Source organism: Musca domestica, unplaced genomic scaffold, assembly GCF_030504385.1.
Source record: "Musca domestica strain aabys unplaced genomic scaffold, Musca_domestica.polishedcontigs.V.1.1 220, whole genome shotgun sequence".
In the NCBI taxonomy this organism is placed as follows: Eukaryota; Metazoa; Arthropoda; class Insecta; order Diptera; family Muscidae; genus Musca; species Musca domestica.
This window is the reverse complement of record NW_026712263.1, coordinates 688,485-715,690: the sequence shown is the minus strand read 5'-3', so window position 1 is coordinate 715,690 and position 27,206 is coordinate 688,485. Positions and strand designations below refer to the sequence as shown.

General features: G+C 35.4%; 1 protein-coding gene across 1 annotated transcript; it reads left to right on the top strand.

Annotated features, from left to right (window-relative positions):
* LOC131802693 (uncharacterized protein DDB_G0271670-like) lies at positions 1-27,206 on the top strand (the record flags this gene model as incomplete). Its single annotated transcript, XM_059123097.1, has 3 exons — positions 1-1,467; positions 1,558-1,710; positions 27,076-27,206. Coding segments are annotated over 3 exons (1,751 nt in total), but the record flags the coding sequence as incomplete, so codon positions are not given.

Below are 27,206 nucleotides of genomic sequence, written 5' to 3'. Positions count from 1 at the left end.
AGTCTACGCACGGCGTGGACGGGCCTGCATCGTGGCGTTTAACGCTCGATCAGGATCTTATTGACACGCTCAAGGGCAGTTTCCCCAGTTGGTTTCAGCAGACGTCGACAGGTGCCATTGGCACAACAACGGTTGTCGGTAACAGCAGCGGTAGCTGCAGTAGTGCCGCCACCAAACTTTTGACCACTACAGCCAATCACATAAATCGCACGAAGACATATAACTACAACAACAATACCATTACCATCAACAGCAATTATCGGCGTAACCATCACAGCTATCACTATCCGAGTATCCTCAACAATACCAATAAGAATAACACCAGCAACAACCACGTGAATAAAATTATCAACGGCAATAACATCAACGGTCTTACCATCACCACGACTACCGCCACATCGAACGCCAACCGCAACAACATCACACCCAGCGGCAGCATAAATCTGCTGAATAATACAATTTGTGTGACCCCCATAACGATTGATACGAGCGGCGGTTATTTGCATACCTCGTCGTCATCCACGGGTCATCATAATTTTCTTAGCAACCAAAATACACTCCATTTGCATCAGTTGAACGGGACCAGTCTGCTAGCCAACGCCTGTTCTTCCCTGTCATCTTCGTCAGCATCGCCAGCATCAAGTGTGACCTCTAACTGTTCGGGTAATTCACATTCAACGATCTCATCGAAAAATTCCCAAAGCTCCACAAGCCACCAACGCCAACAACAGCAGCAACAAGTAGTAGTGGTGGGAGGAAATAACGCAGGAGTAGTAGTAGCAGCAACAAACAACGTTAGTGGTGGTGTTAGTCAAACTATTTCCAACTCTAAGCCACCAATTTTGATAAACAAATCCAACCATTCATCATCATCTTCCAGTTCATCGTCGTCTTCGTCGTCGTCCTCATCGTCATCCTCTTCGTCCTGCTCGTCGTCATCCTCCACGTCCTGCTCATCTTTGTCTTCGTCAGCAGCCAGCAAATCGAAGGCATCGGTCTCCACCACAGTCTCAACGAAAAAATCCTCAAATCCTCCAATAAAGACACCGAAAATCTCCAACAACACCTCCACACTTGCCAAATCGTTGCCAAGCGCCAGCATAACCGTGACAACAACAACAGCAGCAGGTGCAACCGTCAATAGTGTCACTCTGAAACCCATAACCACAGTATCGACACCGACACCAACACCTGTGGCACCACCCCTACCCGCCCACATACCCAGCGCTGTGGGAGCGACAACAATTACCCGTGTAATTCCAAAATCACCATCATTGCATAGCCTCAGTGGTGGTTCGTTACTTGCAACATTCTCATCACCCGGTTCGGCAACAACGTTCGAACTTATATCGGATTCTTCGTGCAACGGCCTATTGAACGCCACCCATCTCAGTGGCAAGGCAGCCTTTGAGCAGACATTTCAAGACGTCATATTATTACAGGAAGCCTACGACGATATGTCAGAGGGTAAGTAGTTGAACAATCTTCGAGGAGTGGAGGATTTTTTATTAATTTATGACTTGTATGTTTGTGTGTGTGTGGTTTTTTTCTTTGCAGGCGAACAACGTTTAAATGCATCATTTCTGGGAGGAGGCATCAGCAGCAGTGATGACGCCACAAATTCCGATTTTTATGATCCACGGCAATCGCCGCCCAAGGCAATTGTCGATTCCAGTCCCCTGCAGCCACAAATGGATAAAAACAAAGAATGTAAGTTTTCACATGAATTCCCAAGCTAAAGTGAAGTAGAGGTCGAGGGTAATTTTGAAGCGTATAAAGGACACCAGATGATAGATCTTCTCATAGAAGAGCAATTGGTGTTCTCCTAGGTCCTGTCACAAAAGAACAGAGATCTTTTAGCAGAAAAATAATTCGGCCTTTCGTATAAAAGACCATAAGGTCGTCTTCCCTTATAAGGCAAGACGTTTCTTCAAAGGTTTCTTCACATAAAAGAGCAGACGGTCTTCTTCTGGTCTTCTCATAAACGACCAGAAGGTCTTCTCGCGAGAAGGCGATAGTCTTCTCAGAAGGCCTTCTTATAGAAAACGAGAAGATGTTTTCATAGAAGACGAAAGGAGAATAGCCAGAAGGTCTTCTCACGAAAGACCAGAAAAACAATAGAAGAGTGGATGTCTTATCAGAGCCGACCTGAATATTAATTCTAAAAGCCGCGCACAAAAACCTAAGAAGATTTTTTTAAAATCCACCTCTAAAAACGCAAAAGATGTATTAAAAATGTATCTAAAAATCTACGGCTAAAGACCTCAGAAGATCCTTTAAAACCCACACCTAAAACTTCAAAAGATCCTTTACAAATTTATTTGAAAATCCATTTCCAAAGACCTCAATAGATCCTTTAAAAATTCATTTAAAAATTCATGCCATACAAGACCTAAGGAGATCTTTTAAAAATTTATTTAAAAATCGAAGCCTTACAAGACCTTAGAAGATTTTTTAAAAATTTATTTAAAAATCCATGCCTTACAAGACCTTAGGAGATCCTTTAAAAATAATTTAAAATTCCAAGCCTAAAGACCTCAGAAGATCCTTTGAAAATTCATTCCTCGGATGATCCTTTAAAAATTAATTTAAAAATCCAAACCCAAAGACCTTGGAAGATGCTTTAAAAATTCATTCCTGAGAAGATCCTTTGAAAATTCATATAAAAAACCACTCCTACAGACCTCAAAAGATCCTTTGAAAATTCATTTAAAAATCTACGCCTAAAGACCTCAGAAGATCCTTGTATCACTATGCTTAATATCCCTTGCCATTTTGGGTCTAATTGAATATGATATGTGAGTGAGTGCGTGTGTTCACTGAAGTATTTGGGGGACATTTAGGTTGTTAGTTTTGTTGCTCTCCATTACCAATTGTAATTAGTAACAAATATAAGCTATATAAGTTATACAAAATCAAATGTTCGGAAATGTCCGGTTTGACATTCGACTGAAGACTTCGAAGAAGAAAAAAAAAAAAACAAGCAAACAAATCAGACTTGGCATGTTTTGAAGGGTCATTTTTGTGAATAAATCGGATGATGGTATCTAATATTTTTTCATAGAAAATAGTTGACTTCAAGACTGAGTTCTCTCTCTCTCTCCGCCGCACAACATTTTGATTACATGAAACTTGAGAACATATTTCGCAACCTTGGAAGATGCATTAAAAATTCATTCCTGAGAAGATCCTTTGAAAATTCATATAAAAATCCACTCCTACAGACCTCAAAAGATCCTTTGAAAATTCATTTAAAAATCTACGCCTAAAGACCTCAGAAGATCCTTTGAAAAATCATTTAAAAATCTACGCCTAAAGACCTCAGAAGATCCTTTGAAAATTCATTTAAAAATCCGCGTCTAAATACCTCAGGAAATCCTTTGAAAATTCATTTAAAAATCCGCGTCTAAATACCTCAGGAAATCATTTGAAAATTCATTTAAAAATCCGTGTCTAAATTCCTCAGGAAATCATTTGAAAATTAATTTAAAAATCCACGCCTAAATACCTCAGAAGATCCTTTGAAAATTCATTGAACAATCCACGCCTAAATACCTCAGGAAATCATTTGAAAATTCATTGAACAATCCACGCCTAAATACCTCAGGAAATCATTTGAAAATTCATTTAACAATCCACGCCTAAATACCTCAGGAAATCCTTTGAAAATTCATTTAAAAATTCACGCCTAAATACCTCAGGAAATCCTTTGAAAATTCATTTAAAAATTCACGCCTAAATACCTCAGGAAATCCTTTGAAAATTCATTTAAAAATCCACGCCTAAATACCTCAGGAAATCCTTTGAAAATTCATTTAAAATCCACGCCTAAATACCTCAGGAAATCCTTTGAAAATTCATTTAAAAATCCGCGTCTAAATACTTAAGGAAATCCTTTGATAATTCATTTAAAAATCCACGCCTAAATATCTCAGAAGATCCTTTGAAAATCCATTTCCAAAGACCTCAATAGATCCTTTAAAAATTCATGCCTTACAAGACCTTAGGAGATCCTTTAAAAAATTATTTAAAAATCAAAGCCTTACAAGACCTTAGAAGATTTTTTAAAATTTATATAAAAATCCATGCCTTACAAGACCTTAGGCGATCCTTTAAAAAATAATTTAAAAATCCAAGCCTAAAGACCTCAGAAGATCCTTTGAAAATTCATTCCTCAGATGATCCTTTAAAAATTAATTTAAAAATCCAAACCCAAAGACCTTGGAAGATGCTTTAAAAATTCATTCCTGAGAAGATCCTTTGAAATTCATATAAAAAACCACTCCTACAGACCTCAAAGATCCTTGAAAATTCATTTAAAAATCTACGCCTAAAGACCTCAGAAGATCCTTGTATCACTATGCTTAATATCCCTTGCCATTTTGGGTCTAATTGAATATGATATGTGAGTGAGTGCGTGTGTTCACTGAAGTATTTGGGGGACATTTAGGTTGTTAGTTTTGTTGCTCTCCATTACCAATTGTAATTAGTAACAAATATAAGCTATATAAGTTATACAAAATCAAATGTTCGGAAATGTCCGGTTTGACATTCGACTGAAGACTTCGAAGAAGAAAAAAAAACAAGCAAACAAATCAGACTTGGCATGTTTTGAAGGGTCATTTTTGTGAATAATCGGATGATGGTATCTAATATTTTTTCATAGAAAATAGTTGACTTCAAGACTGAGTTCTCTCTCTCTCCGCCGCACAGCATTTTGATTACAGGAAACTTGAGAACATATTTCGCAACAATGGCTAGGAAAAACTACATCAGACTTACAGTAGAATATATTGTACATGGTTTCGTTTCGTTTTGTTTTTCTTTTTGCTGCTACTCTGTTTGCTTTATGGTTGGCTAAAACTAAGAGCATTGTTTGCTCGAGTCCTTCAAGTTCCTTATCATGATCCTTGATATAGACATTTAACAAAATGCTGAACATGGTCTTACGACTTTCAGCTACAAGACTTTCGTTTCCGTTCAATTTTGTTTATCTACTCTTGTTTACCATTGTTTCGGATATTTCCTTTTGTGTGTGTGTGTATGTGTGTGGTGTTCACTCATCTGTGTGTGTGTGTGTGTGTTTGTGTTAGTTCTTATCAAGTTGATACATTCATAAACAAGTACAAAAGCAACCAAATCCTTAGCAGTTTTTTGTGAGCTGTTCCTTATGGTTTAGTAAAGTTTATTATAAGTCAACATACACAGACACACACATACCCATCCTGGCACACTATGAAATACGAAATATCATCGAAAGCAAGGATGGGAAATGTGAAAATACAAGGTCAACAATTAAATCATTTCGTTTGTTTAATTCTGAAATAAACGTCCAATTAAGAGATACATCATCTATCGATATCAGATAATCTACTGACTTCTTGGCACATTCAACAAATGCGAGGGGCAGGGGGTGAATACAGATGAGAATTTTTAAATTGATTTTTTCGGTGGAAATTTTTAATTCAGGAGAATAAATTATTTCTCCAGAATAATCAAAGGAGCATTGTGCAAATTTTTAAATTAAAAAAATTTAATGGAAATTAAAATAGGATTTTTAAATGATATCCTAGGAATGTTGGAAGGATTTCTTTAAGGCGTGGATTTTTAAATGAATTTTTAAAGGATCTTCTAAAGTCTTTGGGCGTGGATTTTTAAATGAATTCCGAAAGGATCTGCTGAGGTCTTTAGGTGTGGATTTTTAAATGAATTTTCAAAGGATTTCCTGAGGTCTTTAGGCATGGATTTTTAATTAATTTTCAAAGGATCTCCAAAGGTTTTTAAGCGTAAATTTTTAGATGTATTTTCAAAGGATCTCCAGAGGTCTTTAGGAGTGGATTTTGAAATGAACTTTTAAAGGATCTAATCAAGCTATTAGGCGTCAAGGATCTCTTGAGGTCTTAAGGCGTGGATTTTTAAATTAATTATTAAAGGATCTTCTACAGTCTTTAGTCGTGGATTTTTAAATTAATTTTTAAAAGATCTTCTGATGTCTTTAGGCGTGGATTTTTTAAATGAATTTTCAAAGGATCTTCTGAGGTCCTTAGGCGTGGTTTTTAAATGCATTTTTAAAGGTGAGGTCTTTAGGTGTGGATTTTTTAATGAACTTTTTAACGATCTTCTGAGGCCTTTGGGCGTGGATTTTTAAATGAATTCTGAAAGGATCTGCTGAGGTCTTTAGGTGTGGATTTTTAAATGAATTTTCAAAGAATTTCCTGAGGTATTTAGGCGTTGATTTTTAAATGTATTTTCAAAGAATTACCTGAGGTATTTAGGCGTGGATTTTTAAATGAATTTTCAAAGGATTTCCTGAGGTCTTTAGACGTGGATTTTTAAATGAATTTTCAAAGGATTTCCTGAGGTCTTTAGACGTGAATTTTTAAATGAATTTTCAAAGGATTTCCTGAGGTCTTTAGACGTGGATTTTTAAATGAATTTTCAAAGGATTTCCTGAGGTCTTTAGGCGTGGATTTTTAAATGAATTTTCAAAGGATTTCCTGAGGTCTTCAGACGTGGATTTTTAAATAATTTTCAAAGGATTTCCTGAGGTCTTTAGTTGTGGATTTTTAAATGAATTTTTAAAGGATCTTCTGATTTTCTTAAAGAATCTTGATTTTTAAATTAATTTTTAAGGGATCTCCTGAGGTCTTAAGGCGTGGATTTTTAAATTAATTATTAAAGGATCTCCAGAGGACTTTAGGAGTGGATTTTGAAATGAACTTTTAAAGGATCTTCTCAAGCTATTAGGCGTCGATTTTTAAAATAACTTTTAAAGGATCTCCTGAGGTCTTAAGGCGTGGATTTTAAAATAATTATTAAAGGATCTCCAGTGGACTTTAGGAGTGGATTTTTGAAATGAACTTTTAAAGGATCTTCTCAAGCTATTAGGCGTCGATTTTTAAAATAACTTTTAAAGGATCTCCTGAGGTCTTAAGGCGTGGATTTTTAAATTAATTATTAAAGGATCTTCTACAATCTTTAGTCGTGGATTTTTAAATTAATTTTTAAAAGATCTTCTGAGGTCTTTAGGCGTGGATTTTTAAAATGAATTTTTAAAGGATCTTCTAAAGTCTTTAGGCGTGGTTTTTAAATGCATTTTTAAAGGATCTTCTGATTTTCTTAAAGGATCTTATTTTTAAATGAATTTTTAAAGGATCTCCTGAGGTCTTTAGACGTGGATTTTTAAATGAATATTTTAAGGATCCTGATTTTTAAATGAATTCTTAATAAATCTTCTGAGGTCTTTAGACGTGGATTTTTAAATGAATATTTTAAGGATCCTGATTTTTAAATGAATTCTTAATAAATCTTCTGAGGTCTTTAAGCGTGGGTTTTGATATTAATTTTTTTAAAACTCTTTTTAGTTATGGATTTTTAAATTATTATTTAAGGGATCTTCTCTTGCCCTTAGGGATGAAAGGCCTTTAGACGTGAATTTTTATACCTTCAGCCATATTGCTAGAGATGCTATATATCATTTGATGCGGCCAAACGTGCCTCTTTGGACCAAATCCGTTTCAGGATATTTTGAGTCGATCTGAGATTGATTTCAGATATGGTACCTCCCACACAAAATGTCAACATTTTCAATTTTTACTGCATAGAAAGTGAGGAATAATCCGACTTTGCTCCAACTTTGCGAATCTTAATATCTGCCAGGTCAGGTGCGAAAATGAACAATATCGGTCCTCTCCATCAAGTAGCTCCCCCGCAATGGGTCAAAATTTCGAATAATTATAACTCTTACAAAATGTGATGTAAGTGTCCGATTATCTTCAAATTACACACATCACAATATTTTCATTAACACAAGGTCTTCTATAAAGATGGAATCTATCAGTCCCCCCTTCTGGTATGTCCCCCACAAAGGTTCAAAATTTTGAATATTCGTGAACTTCGTAAGACGCGAAATTAACATCTGATTGTATTCAGACTTGGCACATATCAATATTTCCATCAACACAAGATTTGTTATAAAGATCATAGAGATCGGGCCATTCCTTCTGGTACCTCCCACATATAGCGTTCAAGATTTTAAGAAACAAAACGCTCAAAGAAAGCGAAATAAGCATCCAACTCTCTTCAAATTTCACACATCAAATTTTTTTTGTAAATATTTATCTGCCATCCCCTTCTGGTACCTCACAAAGGGTAAAAACTGATTTAGGTAGTAGAAATACCTTTCTTTATAACCTTTTTAGCATAGTTTATGGTAGAGCGATTTTAATTGGGATAATTTGGTGTCTAGTATATCTTTGTCAACATAGCCTACTCGCCACACATCCTTTGAAAAGGTCTCACCATTGATTATTTCCTTTCTCTTGTGTCCTGTCATGTCATGTCATTACTTGTGTCATGCTTGAAACTCTGTCATTAACAATTCTTTAGTAATTAATAATTAATGTATGATTTATATATCCTGGCCAACCAATAAAATACTTAGGAAGCCACACAACTAAATTGGATTTATTAACTGAAAATGGCACTCGTTTAGAGCGAACCATGTTGACAATAAAAGTGTAATCATGCAAATTATTATCATATTAAAAGTTTATTACTCGGTCGGTTTTTATTTTTATATCCTTTGGCATGTACTACCAGGGACAAAGTATACCAATTGCTACAAACATACACACACATACTCCTGCAACAACCGGGCTGTGTTGTTGTGGTTATGTTCATCATGTATCCATCATTAAATGGCCAATCTCATCATCATCGTCATGTGAAAGACAAACAAACAGTTGGCAATATTAAATGCGACATTGTCCTTTTTTGAATGGGTGGTTTTATTACCATTCGGCTTGTGCCGGCCTAACTATGTTCTGCCAAGTGGGCTGTTTAGCAAAATTGTCGTTAAGTTACATGGGCTTCCATGCGATCAAAAAGGCAATGTAAGGCTTTATCGTTTTGTATTACATCTGTAATTTCAATAATATAGAACTTCGCTCACTAGTTCTTTGAGTCTGTGAGACTTTTTCAGAAATTGGCAATCTTAATTTTTCAAAGAGCACAAAATTTTGAAAAATTGCCGAATTTATAAAATTTTCCCTTCGTAAACAAATGATTCCAAAATAAGAGTGAATTTCAGAAAAAGTATTTAATAACAGAATGCGTTTTCAAAATACAATTTTATTATACTCAACATTAAGTTTGTCATTCCGTTTGTAACACCTCGAAATATAAAGTATATATATATTCTTGATCAGCATAAAATTCTATGTCGATTTAGCGATGTCCGTCTATCCCTCTGTCCGTTTGTGGAAATCACACTAGCTTCCGAACGAATTGAAGTAGATTGATAAAATTTTACTCAAATGTATTTTATGTCTGCAGGACTTTTGGTATTGGAAGTGAGTCATGTAGGTCCATGTTTTGGTATAGCCCCCATATAATGGTACCTCTCTTTGTTTGGTATATTGGTGATTTAAGCGACATTATTCACCGGAATTGTTTCAAATTTGTTATTTGAAGTTTGTAATAGATACTATAGCCTAGAACAGAAAATTGTCTGTGCCGGTCCACGTCTTCGTATAGCCCTCATATAAGGGTACCTCCCGATATCTGGTATCTTGATGATTTTAGCGACAATATTCACCAACTTTGTTTCAAATTTGGTATTTGAAGTTCGTAATGGATACTACAGCCTAAGACAGAAAATTGTCTGTGCCGGTCTACGTCTTCGTATAGCTCCCATATAACGGTACTTCCCGATATTCGCTATTTTGATGATTAACGATTTTTTTAAGTTTCGCATTTGAATATTGTTATGGCTTATGACAAATGTTACCTAAGCAGGTCCATATTGTCGTATAGACCCTAATATAGCTGCTACATCAGGCATTTTTAAGATTTTAACAGAATTGTTAACGGATTTTATTGTTTTTGAGAATAGCCAAATTCGTTCCAAATGGTGGAGAGTATTCAAAGTTCGGCCCGGCCGAACTTACAGCTTTTTTACTTGTCAATTTTTAAAAGTTGTTTTTAAATTTTCAGCCATATAAAGAAAAAAATGAGAGAAATAATCTCAATATATAAATAGGAAACAATGCCCCTTTTTTCATTTATAGGTAATGGGATATCCAAAGTGCGTGAAAATATAGTTTGTTTAGCTTTGACCTGCCCTTTACAGAGCTAGAGGAAAAAAATACAAAAAAAAAAAAAACAGCAAAGTTCGATCGGGCCGAATTTTTAATACCTTCCACCATTCGGAAGGAACTAGCAAAATGTAAAAAAAAAATCCATTGAAAAATTACGCTATAATTTTCGGAATTCCGAATATCTGCTGTTATAGTTGGGGCAATATGAAAACAAAGACCTCTAGAGCCAATTATCTGACAGAAAAAGTGGTGCCTATTACTCTAAACACCAGGATTGAGATAATTCTAATATCGGCAAAGTAACGAATACAACGAGGTACATTTATATGGGGGCTATACGAAGATGTCGATCTGTTCCGAAAATTTTCTGTAATAGAGCTCTAAATACTAAATTTAAAGCAATTGAGGGTGAAAAGATGTGGTAAAAATCATCAAAAAACGGAATATGCGGAGGTACAGTTTTATGGATACTATACTTGTACCTCTATGGACAGTTCTCTGCAAGGTTTTTTTTCCTACATACTAAGAACGATACCTCTCAATTTACGGCAAAAAAACAAAGATCCATAAATATGCCGATGCATGTGGCCTATAGCAAAACATGCACCATCATATATATTCTATTTTCAATACCAACAAGTTAAAAAGCATTAAGTTCGGCCGGGCCTCTACCCTGAATACCCTCTACCATTTGGAACAAATTTGAAAATTGTCGAAAAATAAAATCCATTAAAAATTCTGTTAAAATCTTAAAATTACCGAATGTGGCCGTTATATTGGGGTCTATACGACGTGGACCTATATAGGCATTGTTTGTTATAAGCCATTACCATAATATAACCATTACCATAAAATCCCGTATATGGGGATGCACCGTTATATATGAAGACCTGGACCTGCATAGACAATTTTCTGTCACAGGCTGTAGCTTCCATTACGAACTTCAAATACGACATCTCAAACCATTTCGGTGAGTATTGTTTTTAAAATCGTCAAAATACCGAATATCGGGAGGTACTGATATATGGGGCCTATACGAAGACCTGGACCTGCATAGACAATTTTCTGTAACTGGCTGCAGTTCCCATTACGAACTCTAAATACGTAATTTGAAACTACTCCGGTTAATAATGTCGCTAAAATCATTAAAATACCGGATATTGGGAGGAGCGCTATACGACGACGTGGACCTGCATAGACAAATTTCTGACAAATTTATCCATAACGAACTTCAAATGCCAAATTTTAAACAATTCCGGTGAATAATGACGCTAAAATCATCAAAATACAGAATATAGAGAGGTACCGTTATATGGGGGCTATACGAAGATGTGGACCTGCATAGACAATTTTCTGTCTTAGGCTACTTAGTATCCACTACAAACTTCAAATACCAAATTTGAAAAAATTTCGGTGAATAATGTCGCTAAAATCATCAAAATACCAAATATCGGGATGTACCGTTATAAGGGGGCTATATGAAAACGTGAACCTACATGACACATTTACGAACTTAACCTGCCTACTGGTAAACTATGCATGTATGCAACATTTTAGTCTCCTATCTCAATTCGTTCGAAAGATAGCGTGATTACAACAGACAAACAGACGGACATCGCTATACATACTACTTAGAATTTTACGCTGATTCAGAATATATATACTTTATTGGGTCTGATATGATTATTTCGAGGAGTTACAAACGGAATGACATAGAATGGTGGGCGGTATAAAAATCCTGCAAACTTAATTTGAGAAACATTCTACCAATCTACTTCATTTCATGTGGATGCTAGAGTGATTTCCATAGACGGTCAGGCGGACATAGAATTTTATGCTGATCTAAAATGTATATTTGGAGGTGTTACGAACGGAATGACATACTTAATATAATAATATAATATTATGGAGGATGGGGGCTCCCAATATGGTAAGGGTAAGGAAGACAGGGACTGGGATAGGGGAAACGAGAGACTGAGAGATGAATTGAGAAAAACGACAAAGAAGAAAATAGCAGCAATAAGAGAGAGAGAGAGAGAGAGAGAGAGAGAGAGTAAAAGAGAGACAGCTAACAATTTTAATGATTTTCGAATAATCCACCCATGCGGAAACTTAATTATACCCTCGGGTATAAGGTAAGGTAAACCTCCCTCCTAAAACGATCAACATCTTGCAAAGAAACACGGCGACAAAAAAAAATAATTACAAGCAAAACCAAGTAGATTATGAAAGTAGCGCTAGAACTATGAGACATGTGCATCAGCGTTTTCAAAGTGTACATTCGGGGTCGACCAAAATAGGGCAGGGAAGTGTCGTTTTATACCCTCAGCCATATGGCTAGAGAGGAGGTTATATATCATTCCACGCGGCCAAAACGTGCTTTATCGAAATAACGGTTTAAGACCCTAGGTCTCTTTGGATCAAATCAGTTTCAGGACGTTTGCAGTCGATCTAGCAATGTACGTCCGTCCGTCTGGCTGGCTGGTGCGCACGATAACTCTCGAAGGAGTATCCGATTTGATCCAAACTTTGTACATCGTAATATTATTATCATACTTAGATTGAGTTCACAGATGGTATCCTTCTGGTATCTCTCGCCCAAAAGGTCACATTTTCACAGAAAATAATTTACCTCGTAGAAACAATAAAGGATTATCCAATTTTGTTCAAACTTTTCAGTTCTTAATATTTGTATCAGTACCACGTCAGGTATGAAAATTGAATATATCGACACACTCAACATTTTAAGTATTTTTAACTCTTATAAATTATGAAATAAGAGGTCGATTGTCTTCAAATTTCGCACATCTTAATATTTTCTTCAACGCAGGATGTAGTGTGGAAATGGGATATATAGGTTCGCTCCTTAAGGTACCTCCCCCACAAAGGGTCACAATTTTGAACAATCGTCTCTGTTATAAAATGTGAAATAAGTGTACCATTGTCTTCAAATTTCACAAATCCGAATTCTTTTACCAACACAATATCTGGTATCAAGAACGGATAGAAGGGACCATCCCTTCTGGTACCTAACCAAACATTTTTTAATCCATTTTAAATGGATATGGTTATATAAAATAAAGCCAGGCGATTGTGTGATTATCCAATGGTTGCAGATGGGAATTGACCTTGGAGAACTATACATGGGTTTTCATTATTTGAGAAATAATAACTTCACACTCATCCCATTTATATTTCGAAGTTTTGCGACCTCAAACTCAACGGAACTAATGCCACTAGCAGGTGTTTACTTTTTCTTCTACGCGAAATAATTACTTTCACATTAGCAAATAATGCACTGTCTGCCATCTGTCATCCGTCAGCAGTCCGTCCATCGATCCATCTTTATTTTCATTTATTCGCCCACACTATCAGCCATCAGTCAGTCAGCTAATCGATTGTATACTCTTTCAATGCAAATATATAATTAGGAAGACATTATGTGAAGGTTGCCACAGTCAAACCTGAGTAGGACATGTCGTAAACCAACATAGATTTGGTACAACATGTTAAAGAGGTGTGAAGGGAAAATCCCCTTCGAAAAAAATAAACTGGTGTTTGTTGTTGGCAAAATTTATATAGCTGTCCTTATAGCCATGTTTGACTGTTCTGCAGGAATAATTCATTCCACAGGATTTTCCAATGCACAACATGAATGAACATTTAGCCTTTTCTATATGGTTATAATATTTAGGCTGTTAACTGTTAATGCCCATGTCAAATGTAGTTCTAGAGAACAACAATTAAGTATGGCCACAACCAGTTGTAGACCGGTCTCCAAAAATCTCCGCGAAATGTGCGTATGGTTTGATGGTCTAAAAGTGGTCCAGTTTTATGTTTGCATGTGGTTTCATTAGAATTGACAGGCATCACCAGAGCATCAAATGTTTCTGTCGATTTCCATGTTTGATTGGTAGAAGCATGTCTATTTAGAGTAGTTTTTCTTGGGAAATCATTAAGCGATTTATGGTGTAATTGCCAAAGGCAATAGATTGAAGAGAAATGGACATTCTAAATGCAAAACTGCTTTACATAGAAATGTTGAGTAGGTAATTAGAGATTAAATTCGTTCAAAGGACTTTTCAATGTTGAGTAATGCTCGAAGACTGAGAAGAAAAATAAAAAAGTTGTTAGACTTGAGACCCCCATCCAAGGTACCGTCCGCTACGTGGTCCTGTCAATTTCCAATCCCCCTAGCGAACTTGGTAATGCCATACGAAAATCCTGGAAAAATCTTAATTTAAAAAATATACAGCGTAAGATGATAAGAATGCAACCAACTTCAGACTGCTATCATTTCTGAGCCACTCCTCCGACAGCTGTTAAAATTATTCCAGTGATAGCTCATTATATTGTTTACAAGCGTACAAAAGCATTTTGGTGAGAATTTTCCAGAAAAAAAGTTATTCGTCTTGGAATTCACGCGTGATGGTGAGATTTCTTTATATTTGGCTGGAAAAGCACAAGTCGATTTAACGATGTCCGTCTGTCTGTCTGTCCGTCTGTCTGTCTGTCTGTCTGTTTGTCTGTCTGTCCGTCTGTCTGTTGAAATCACGATACAGCCCACATTATTTGACGTAGAGCGCCAAAATTTAGCAGAGCTATTTGCATTGTGTCTAGGATGATTGGTATTGAAAATGAGATATATCTGTCCACGTTCTGGTATAGTCCCCATATAACGGTACCTCCCCATATTCGGTATTTTGATGATTTATGCCACATTTTTTTACGGATTTGTCTGGAAATTGGTATTTGTAGGTCATAACGGGTCCCTGAGCGTGTGGCAAAACATTGCATGTATAGGTCCACGTTCTGGTATAGCCCCCATATAAAGGTACCTCCCAATATTCGGTATTTTAGTTTTTTTGCCACATTTTTTCACTGATTTGTCTAAAAATTGGTATTTGTGGGTCATAATGGGTCCTAGTTCGTGTGGCGGAACATTGTAATTATAGGTCCACGTTTTGGTGTAGCCCCCATATAACGGTACCTCCCGATATTCGGCATTTTAATGGTTTTGCCACATTTTTTCACTGATTTGTTTAAAAATTGGTATTTGTGGGTCATAATGGGTCCTAGTTCGTGTGGCGGAACATTGTAATTATAGGTCCACGTTTTGGTGTAGCCCCCATATAACGGTACCTCCCGATATTCGGCATTTTAATGGTTTTTGCCACATTTCTTCTAATGTTTCTTTTACCCTAAGGTGGAGGGTATTAAAAATTTGGTTTTTTTACTTGTTATATATTATTCAAATTTTTTCTTTTCTCGGAAAAATGAGAAGAAAATGTTTCCTTTTACACCAAAAAGTCTTCAAAGTCTTTCATAATGAATTTTGCCGAGGAGGATATTAGAAAAACCATTTCACAAAGGACCTCATCCAATTTTACGCTCAAAAACTATTTCAACGTCTCCACATGTATGCCCAGGAAACCAACAGTGGGCTCGATACCAAATTTCAGAATTCCCTGTCTATCCCAAAACCCAACGAAATATCTTGGCCGTTTGGAGGCCATAATTCGTGCCAAACATGACCAATTCGAACAAATCTAAACTTATACTAAAATTTGATACTATTTCCCAATGTTTTTTGCTGTCATTCAATAACATTTAAAAACAAGTAAGAAAAGGCTAAAGTTGCGCGGGGCCGACTATGTGATACCCTACAACACCACAATATGATAGAAGCCCCCCTTATGTCCAAATCCATTTTGGGAAATTTCGTTTTTGAAGTTATGCTGTTAGTTGTTGTCGTCCATTTACAGCTGAATATAATCCAATGGTCATCCAAAATGTTAAACTTTTTTCCTGTCCTTAACTCTCTTCTCAGGCGTGTCGATTGGCTTCAATTGTGTGATCAGGAACATTTTTCTGTTTTTGGTCCATTTGAACCCCTAAATATTTTGCGATCATCTCCAAAAGCAAGAGGCCCCTCTGTATCTCCTAATCTAGACTAATCTATATGATTTTCTTGTCTACGATATTTGGCTATATTTGGTCACGAAATCAGCATAAAAAAGCGAGAAGTTCGCCTTTTGTGTATTTCGAATATCGCCTGTAAGTAGTGTTGGTATTTTTTTCACACAAAAGTAGTGGTCCATTCTATCCTCTGTCCTAACTCTAACTTCATGCGAGATTTCGTGTCTTTTGGTTTCTATTTGTGACCTTTATAACGGCTGTAAAATCAAGAATATTTTTAATTGTTGGTCCATTTCAACCGCTAAATATATTGGGACATATTTGAAAACGATAGACCTAGCCCTTCTGAGCCTAATCCGATCCTTGTGAAAATTTTCGTGAGGATCGGACGATAATTGCAATCTGTATATAATAACCCCAAACTGTGTTGTAAAGTGCAAAAATATTACAAAATATACACTTCAATATTATAAGTCAAATTGAAAAAATCGCATGCAAAAAAAAAAAACAAGTTAAAAAGTATCAGTCGGTATTGCCGCCAGAGATATACCCTCAGCCTATGTTCGATTATCTAAATATATTTTGACTAGTGTTAAGGTTATTCAAACGTTTGACCCTCTATGGAGCAGATCCCGAATGAATGGGCCAATATTGCCCTTTTTCTATCGGACCCAAAATATGATATAAATATTTCGACAGATGTGCCAATCGGATGTTAATTTGGCGATTTATGAGCTTCATGGGTACTCAAAATTTCAATATTTTGTGGGGGAGGTACTTGATGGAGTGGACCGATATTGTCTATTTTCACACCTGTCCTAGCACTGACGCAAATATTAGGATTCGCAAATTCGGATTAGCCTTTCTCTTTCTGAGCAAAAAATTTGTTTTTTTTTTTTTTTGAAAATTTCGACCTTTTGTGGGGGAGGTACCAGAAGGAGTGGGCCGATATTGTTCATCTTAACACAAGACCTTGGGTTAATATAAATATTGGGATGTGTGAAATTTGAAGACAGTCAGACTCTTACATAACATTTTATGAGAGTTGTAATTATTCAAAATTTTGACCATTTGTGGGGGAGGTACTTGATGGAGTGGACCGATATTGTCCATTTCCACACCTGCCCTAGCACTGACGCAAATATTAGGATTTGCAAAGTTGGAGCAAATTCGGATTATCCTTTCTTTTTCTGTGCAAAGAATATATTTTTTTGAACATTTCGACCTTTTGTGGGGGAGGTACCAGAAGAAGTAGACCGATATTGTTCATCTTAACACCAGACCTTGGGTTAATACAAATATTGGGATGTGTGAAATTTGAAGACAATCGGACTCTTACATCACACTTTATGAGAGTTGTAATTATTTAAAATGTTGACCCTTTGTGGGGGAGGTACCAGAAGGAGTCGGCCGATGGTGTCCATTTTCACACCAGACATAGCACTGACGCAAATATTAGGATTTGCAAAGTTGGAGCAAAATCGGATTATCCTTTCTCTTCCTGTGCAAAAAAAATATATTTTTTGAAAATTTGGACCTTTTGTGGGGGAGGTACCAGAAGGAGTGGACCGATATTGTCCATCTCCGAACTCGATCTATGTTTGACAAAAATATTACGTTGTAGCCAATTTGGACCAAATCGGATACTCCCTTCGAGAGTTATCGTGCGCACCAGCCAGCCAGCCAGACAGACAGACGGACGGACATCGCTAGATCGACTCCAAATGTTCTGAAACGGATTTGGTCCAAAGAGACCTAGGGTCTAAAACCGTTATTTCGACTAGGCACGTTTTGGCCGTATCAAATGATATATACCCTCTGTAGCCATATGGCTGAGGGTATAAAAAAAAAAAATGAAAAAATAAAAAATGTCACAAAAAACTACAAAATCTATATTAACATCGTTATTGACATCTTTTTATGTGATTTTTTTTACTTTTATGCCAAACGGGCATTCTAAATTTACAAAATTTGTCAAAATCGCTCCAACCATTCTGGAGATATAAGCATTTTAGATAGCAAAATAAATAGGGTTCTATTCTGACCGTAACCCCACCTACATTTTGAATTTTGTGAAGATCGGACCATAATTGCGATCTGTATAATCCTTTTGTAATCCTTTTGGTACCTCACCCCCCCCCCCAAAGGGTCACAATTTTCAATATTTTTATCGGTCATAGCTTGCAAAACAAGTCAGCGATTCATTACAACTTGCCTTATTCACTCAACCAGAAACCTGGGATGTATATGAAATTTATAAATGGTATATAATTGTTCGATTCGAAATCAGTACAATTTTGAGCTTATTTCAAAATGTTGTTAATCCCAGCATAGCTTTATAAAAACCAGATTTAGAAACAATACTTTTTTTATACAAGTTGGACCACCTCAGGCAACTGTTACCTCGAATGTGCTAGCTTGCCAAACTCTACCAACCTTCCCCATTGCAGTGCCACAAGCTTGAGCACACACAGAAACCGCGTATGATATTTCTCCCTAAGATAACAAACCAAACATTCCCTTTAATGTCATTCGAACCCCCCTAGAAAAATCTTAATTTCCTTTCGAAAGTACGCTTTACAATCCCTGACGTGCTAACTCCAAATTTCTCAAATCCTCCTAGTCTATTTAAAGACTTAATTTTGTCTACACCACTGCATTATTACATTAACCAAGATTGCGTGCTTTCCGATATTTATTTGAAAATTAAAAAGAACAGCATCAACACGCCATGGCTCCACATGCATTGTTCAGTTCGTGTCCTTTAATTTGGGTCGCTCTTCACAAATGTGTTGTTTGTTTTTCTTTGCTCTGCTATCCTTTCGCTTTTTCGTTTCTCGATACTGTAATTGCTGCTGCCACCACACTGACTGGGGGCAGGTGAGCTGTTGTTACCGCCATGTGTCATTATGTTGGGTTTTGTGTGACCAGTAGATACACGTTAATGTTTTTATTTGCTTTGCTGTTATTGGTGTTTTTGTTGTTGTTCATACGGTTTACAATAACAAATATTGATAAGAGAATTGTGAAACATACAAACACGAACGAATCTTAAATGAGGTTAATTAGTTTGTGATATTGTTAATAATTTTCATATCACACATTGAAGTCGATATCAGGATATTTATAATTGTGAAATTTCATAGAGCTGATTTATTACGATGCAGCGGCCCGATATTTCGTTAGCGAAAACATCAAGTGGAGAGAAAAGAATGAGATTTATAGAAACGAGAAAACGAAATTTTAATTTTACTTTCAACAATCCTTATTGTCTAAACCTGTATCAATATTGAATACTTTTCTAATATGATTTTCTATCTGTTACAATTAACCAGTCAAATTTTATTCGAATGGAAAATATAGTGATAATACTCAAAATAGATCGACAATTGTTGAGATAAAGATGAACGGTAAAGCTATTGGAAAAATCATTTATATGAGAGCTATATCGTATCAAGGACCTATACTGAAACTTAAATAATCAAATTATAGAAATACAATAACATAGAAATACAATAACGGCAAAAGTGGGATCTGCTTGATGTCGAACGAATTTTGCTTCCACACAAAAACTAGGAAATAATGTTCACTCCAATTCGAGTGAAATGGAAAAATTGAGGTTTGTTCGATTTTGTTTCGGTTCCCGAATTCAAGTCAGTTTCATTCTTTATTTAAATTCGAGCGAGCTTCTCGGTCGCCAAACAATAACTACTTATTTTGGGCAACATGTTTTTGTAAAAATAGTGGCGATGAAGGTGGATTTGTAGGTAGCTACGATTGCCAACAATTAGTAAATCCATTATTGGGTAATGGGAAGAATTGTTGCTGATAAAATAAAAATAAATAAATAAACTGATTTTTCCCTTATAATATCGGAAAAAATTTCAAAACTAGTAGAGTATTGCAGGTTTTGGAATTGAGCAGGAAGGAGTCTTCGAGGAATGTATTTTTTTTTATTTTATGGCGGAATAATTTTAGAATTATTCTTCGCCATGTAGTAGTCTTTGAACCGAGAAATATAAATTAAAATTGTGGTTCGAAATTTGATGGTGGGTCGGAAAATTTCTCTTGGGTATTAAAATCCTTGGTTAGTATATTAAAAGCCTGGTTAGTATATTTGCCGTGAGATATCTTCGAAACATCTTTCTGTTTAATTTCGAAGTTCTACCTACATAAGCTTACAGTAGTTTGGAACCTTTCTTAGTTTTGTAAGACGGATGTCCGAGTCCACCACGTTTTTGCAAGGACTACATGATCAAGGACCAATAATTTTAAATTTTTAATAAAATTTTTAAGAACGCGCACTCTTAAAGTATATTTTTCAAAAACTCTCTAACCAATAAAAGGGGGATTTTAATGAATATTTGTTTAAGGAATATCCATAAAGACGTGGGATTTTAAAACAATATTTTTTTAAAAAAACTGTCTTCTGGCCACTATATTTTATTTGTTTAAGGTCTTTTCGACAAATTTACGTGAATTTTTAAATAATACTTTTCAAAATAGTAAAAATAGTAAATAGAACTTTTCAATTTTTAGAATATTTTTTTCAGATTATATCTGACTCGTAAATGCTGACTCCTAAAAATTGACTTCTGACCAATAAATCTGGATATTTCTGGATATTTTTCAACGACTATCAATTCGTAAAATGTGGACTTTTAATGAACATTTTTTTCAAGGACTAAGAAACGTGTTTGTTTTTGTCTGATAGACGTAGACTTTAAAAGAATATTATTATGACTACCTAATCACTAGACGTGGATTAATATTTTGCAGGGACTATGATTTTACTTTTTTCAAACTCTATCTGGCCAACAAACGCTTTTACTTCAGATTTTTTTGATGGATCCTCTAGCCAATAGACGTGGATCTTAGAACAATATTTTTAAGGACTTTCTGGCCAAAAAATTTATAGTTTTGAAAATTTGTTTTTCAAGGTAACTGACTTATAGATGTGGAATTTTAAATGTTTTTTTTTTTTTCAATGACTACAAATGATTTTTAAAAAAATTTAATTTTAAGGACTATGTGTTTTTAAAGAATATATTTTCCAGGACTATTTTCTTTATTTTTAAAAGAGAAAAATGTTTGTAACTTTTATTGTTTGTTTCTAATTTTTGAACTCTAAACAGATTTTCCTTAATATTTCCAAATATACTACAGCATCGCCTTAAACTAGAGATATAGCATCCAAATTAGAGCCACCTCCAAAATATTAGGTTTTTTGTGCACATATCTTTTGATGGGTTACGGATATAATCTTTCAATTTGGAATGTGTAACGGTATTCGGTACAAAAATACATTTGGATGGGAGCTACATCCAAATGCATATTCTCGGCCGATTTTATGTATTTGATGCACCAATTCAATGCAGATTTGAAATATGTGACAGAATTTCGCCTAAACACAAATTTGTCAAATTGTATTAAAATCGGTTCAGATTTGGAACTATATAAGTTTTCAGACGATTCTATATAAGTTTTCGCATTCCAAATTAGAGAGTTGTACCTCTAATCTTCCTCTCAACACCGTGACACATTACGTCAAAAACCCAGCTTAATCTTTAATTTTTGTCATTGGCTATATTATATATAAAAAATATCGCTAAATTCGTTAAAATAACGAATATTGGGAGTTACCGTTTTTGGGACTATATGAAAACGTGAAACTATATGACCCATTTACGAACTTACCTACTAGACGTACTGGCAAAATGTTAATTTTCTATCTCAATTCGTTCGAAAGATAGCGTGATTAAAACAGACGGAAAGACGAACAGACAGATACATAGCTAAATCGACTTAGAATTTTACGTTGATCAAGAATATAAATACTTTGTTGGGTCTATCATGAGTATTTCGAAATGACAAAGTTAATACACCCTCCATAGTATTGTGAAGGTTATGAAAAACCGGACGATTCTTCATTTCATACCAATAGCCTCTTCACTTCTAAATTTCCAAATTCAAGTTTTAGATGCTTCGAATTTTCCACACCCACACATTTTCCCAAATCGTCGTCATGATTGCCGCCATGAAATTAGATCCAAATGTTGGCGACTTGTTTAGTACCTTTTTCCCCTCAACCAGTTATGATTTTCGTTGTTAATTTAGTTTATTGTGGCCAGCAGTGTTAATAATACAACAGATCGGGAGGAAAAACATGAAAACGGAACAGGAAACGAAGTGAAAGAAACAAACTTTTAATTGAAATAAAATACTCGTTTCATGGCCATTAGGCGTATGATGAATATTTTATGCACCACAACACACCCGCACACATTATCATGGCGTATGAATAATGCCAGCGAAATCATACGCCAACCAACACCCCCAGTCTCAAACTGGCCACACAACAGAAGCTGAACATGATTTACAACAACGAATCTCAAATGTTGATATGGCTACGAATGAACAAAGTGACTAGTTATAAGTGTGTGTGTGTGAGAGAGATAGAGTTTTGTTCTCATTACAAACATACATACATAAAATATACGGTTATATCTACCTTATGCAGCATTTGTTTAATTTGGTCAAATTAAAGGGAAATGTGTGAATGATGGTAGGTCCATACAGGTGACTCTGCATTCTTGGAATAACGTATACGCATTTACAAAAGGTATTCCATTTTCTCGTTTATATGGACAATCTAATATTATTTGAAATTCATGGAAATGTTTTTTAGTTGTTAGGCAATTTATCCTCTCAACTAGCAATTAAATTCCATGATTACACAAGCTAGTTTTTTTTTTTGCCCTGAGGCGAAACATATATTCTAAAGAATCGACAATTTGTTATAATAACCTATATTTCAGTTATACGACATTTTTCCGAAACAGGGGGAGTAGTGTAGCATAAACTGGTCTACACAAAATAAATTCCAGGTATTTTATGGAACATATATTTATTTGGCTAACACTAAGGCGGGAAATACTGTATCTACTTTCACGCTTGCTGAGTTCATCCTTCTTTTGTGATTGTGCTAATTAAATTTTGAATAATATAATAACAATATATGCAGACTGTATTAAATACACAGAAAATCAAATACACATATACATAGACAAAAACATATATAAACACATGCATGTATTTCACATGATAATAAACAAATATTGGCTTAATTTCGTCGCATACAAATATTTTATGCCCTGCACTGTAGGTCACATATTTTGTATGGTTGAAATCAGAAGCCATAAAAAAGAGGCTGCAAATTGTAGATGATTTTTTATACCCTCCGCCATAGTATGAATGGTATATTAAGTTTGTCATTCCGTTTGTAATACCTCGAAATATACATTTTAGACCCCAGAAAGTATATATATTCTTGATTAGCATAAAATACTATGTCGATTTATCAATATCTGTTGAAATCACTCTAGCTTCCGAACGAAATGAAGTAGGTTGATAAAATTTTACTCAAATGTGTATTATGTATGCAGGACTTTTGGTATTGAAAATGGGCCATATGATCCACGTCTTCGTATAGCCCCCATATAACGGTACCTCCCGTTATGCGGTATTTTAATGATTTTAGCGACATTATTTACCAGAATTGTTTCAAAATTAATATTTATAGTTTGTAATAGATACTACAGCATAAAACAAAAAATGGGCCATGTAAGTCAACTTCTTCGTATAGTCCCCATACAACGGTACCCCCCTATATTCGGTATTTTGATGATTTTAGCGACATTATTCACCGGAATTGTTTAAAATTTGGTATTTGGAGTTCGAAATGGATTCTACAGCCTATGATAGAAAATTGTCTGTGCAAGTCCACGTCTTCGTATAGCCTACATATACCGGTACCCCCCGATATTCGGTATTTTTGATGATTGTAGCGACATTATTTACCGGAACTATTTCAAATTTGGTATTTGATGTTCGTAGTGGATACTACAGCATAAGACAGAAAATGCGCCATGAAGGTTCACGTCTTCGTATAGCTCTCATATAACGGAACCCCCCACCCCCCTCCCCCCGATATTCGGTCATTTTTTACCAAGAAAATATATAGTGACATTTTTCTGGTCAAGGATAAAATTAGTTCAATAAAATCTGAGGCTTCGATCTAAATACCTGAAATTTGAAGTGGAAATCAGTACTAAATTTTGTACAATTTGAATTTGGAGGAACGGATGGAGCTGGAATCCCGAAATTTGAAAATAACATTACTGGCGCAGTGTGGATTCTGATATGAAGGTAGTTTTCGAAATTTAGACTTATGTGCACAAAAAGTACTAAATGGTACTAAATTTGTTACAGTTTCGATTTGAGCTGGAATATTGATATTTGTAAATAACATTACTATTGCATTGTAGGATTGAGGTATGTAGTAAGTTTTAAGTTTTAGTAAATGGTACTTAATTTGGTTCAATTTATATTTTCTCGGTGAACCAATGGGGGTGGAGTCCTGAAATTTAGATTCGGGATTGCTGTGGGAGAGTAGGATTAAGGTATATATGAAGCTTTGTACATTCGCACTTATGTGTATCAAATGTTACTAAATTTGGTACAAATTGGAATTGTGGTGTGGCCGATAGATATGGAATTCTGAAATTTGGAAAGATGATTTTTATTGGATTGTATTTTTGGGGTACGGAGGTAGTTTTGGAAATGTGGAGTGTAGGAAATACGTATTTATGTGCACTAAATTTGGTACAATTGGGATTTGTGTGAAAAGATAGGGCTGTAATCCTAAAAATTCAGATTTAAGATTACTGTTGGAGGATAGGATTGGGTTTTATGTAGGATATTTTGTAAATGCGTACTTAAGTATACTAAATAGTACTATATTTCGTGCAATTTGGTATTGGGTGAACAGATAGTGATTGATAGTGAAATCTGAAATTTGGTATTAGGGTTTGCTTATGGAGGTGTTTTTAGAGATGTGTACTATAGTTGTACGAAAAGTACTCAATGGTACTATATTTGGTGTTGGGTCAAGGGATATATATATAATTTTGAAATTTGATATTTAGATTACTGATGGAGATTTGGGGGTGCTTTCGGAAATGTGTCCTATATTTCTACGAAAAGTAGTGTATGGTACCAAATTTGTTATTGAATGAAGGAATAGAGCTGGAATCATCAAATTGGATATTAAGGTCTCTGTTGGTATTTGGAATTAGAATATGGACGTGGTTTTGGAAATGTGTACTACAAGTACATGAAAAGCACCATATTTGGTACAATTTGGTATTGGGTGAACAGATTGTTCTTGGATGAAAGAATAGAACCGAAATCCTGAAATTTGATATGTATACTATCACAGATGGTGTCAGTGTTTAAGTTAGGGAGGGGGTTTTGTAAATGTGTGCCATAATTGTACTAAAAAGTACTATGAGGTACGAAATTGGTCATTGGATGAAGGCATAGAGCTGGAATCCCGAAATATTGATATTGAGATATCTGAGATTGCAATTTGAAGATTGTTGTGAAAGGCGTACTTTTAACTGTACGAAATCCTGAAATTTTATATTGATGTAGCTGTTGGTGTCTGTGTCTGAGAGAAGGAGGTGGTTTTAGAAATGCATACTATAAACGTACGAAATGTGCAAAATTCCACAAAATGTGGTTTTTGGGATAGAGAAGGAATTCTAAAATTTCCAAATATGACACAAAGAATTCGTGTCCAAAGTGCAGCAGAGGTTGGGGTAGCTTTTGAGAAATATAGCACTCTTCAGCACCCATAAGAACTGTTTGGATCATATCAACTTCCAGGCTGGCCCTATCCCACCAGTTTGTCTATATCGAATCTCTGGCTCTTAAGTTCCTCTATATCTACTAGCTGGGCCTTCAGTCCGTCTATACATAGACGATGGTCCTTCAGCTCCTCTTAACATTAACTCCCTGCGGTTTCGCTCTATACCCAATTTTTGCCCTTCAGCAAGTTTTCATGCCAGCTTGTTGTTTTTCCACCCCGGCCCTTTAGGTCGACTCTATAGAATCCCAGACATTTCAGCTTTCCAAAAAAAGGAAAACTTGAAGAAGATCTAAAACCTTGGAATTCTGCAAATTTAGTACAATGTATGAAGTTTAGAATAAAAACTGAAGAAATTATGCATTTTGAGCACTAAAAAGCCTTACACAACCTGTTGGAAGGAATCTAAAATTCTAAGATGGAATTTCCGCTGACAAGCTAACGCGCTCTTTGTAATATTAATTTCAGACATGGACAGACACAAAATGGCCCATTTCTTCGGTCAAAATTGCCTTTTTGTAGAGGTGTTACCAAGAGGTAGTAGACTGATTTTGTCCTTCTCCTTCTAAAAATAGTACGATGTACCAAGTTAAGACCATATAATTTCGTGAGCTATTACGTTCACAAATAGACAGACAGATAAACTAACTAAGACTACGTTGCTAAATCGACTCCAAATATTCTGAAATGGATTTCGTTCAAAGAGGCCTAGGGTGTAAAACTGTTGCTTTGATGAGACACATTTTGACCATATAAATGATAAAATACCCTCTGTAGCAATATGAATAAGTTCTAATTATAGAAGTATTTAACACCAATCGTAAATTCCCATTTATTAATCTTTAAATTGCCTCAAATTTATTTCATCTCTTCTTCCTTCGAAAATTTAATATTAATCTCTCTGCAATTATTGCGGGGCTTTGTTAGATAATTTGTGGTAAAACTTCCAAAACACAAGTCTCAAAACATTATGGATTTTTGGGCTTAGATGTGAGATTGTATATGACATTGTGTGATGTTTGGTTTTAACCACAACAACAAAAGCAAAAGCAACAACAACGTAGGTCGCCACATAATAAACCTCCCAACAACTTTTACCACACAATACCGACAAAATAAAAAAAATAAAATTATCTTTGCCAAACAAATGACAGTTAAAATGAAATTAAATTACCTGACGACCCTCACCTTCTCCACCGCCACCGCCACCGCCACCGTCAAGTGTTCCTTGCCATCAATTATAATTACCCATGTTTTCCACACTAGAAATAAACTCATTAAATTTTTATTTCTTCTTTATTTTCTTCTCGGTTCTCATTGTTCGGCTTAATTCGTCGGCTGCTGCAGCACTCAAAGTGAAATTGATGGTGCGAAGACCCCACTCCCAGCTGGTGGAACAAGGCATCATACCACGTAAGTACCAACCAAAAAAAAAAACAAATAAAAATAAAAGCTTTATGATAATTGTTGGAAATTAA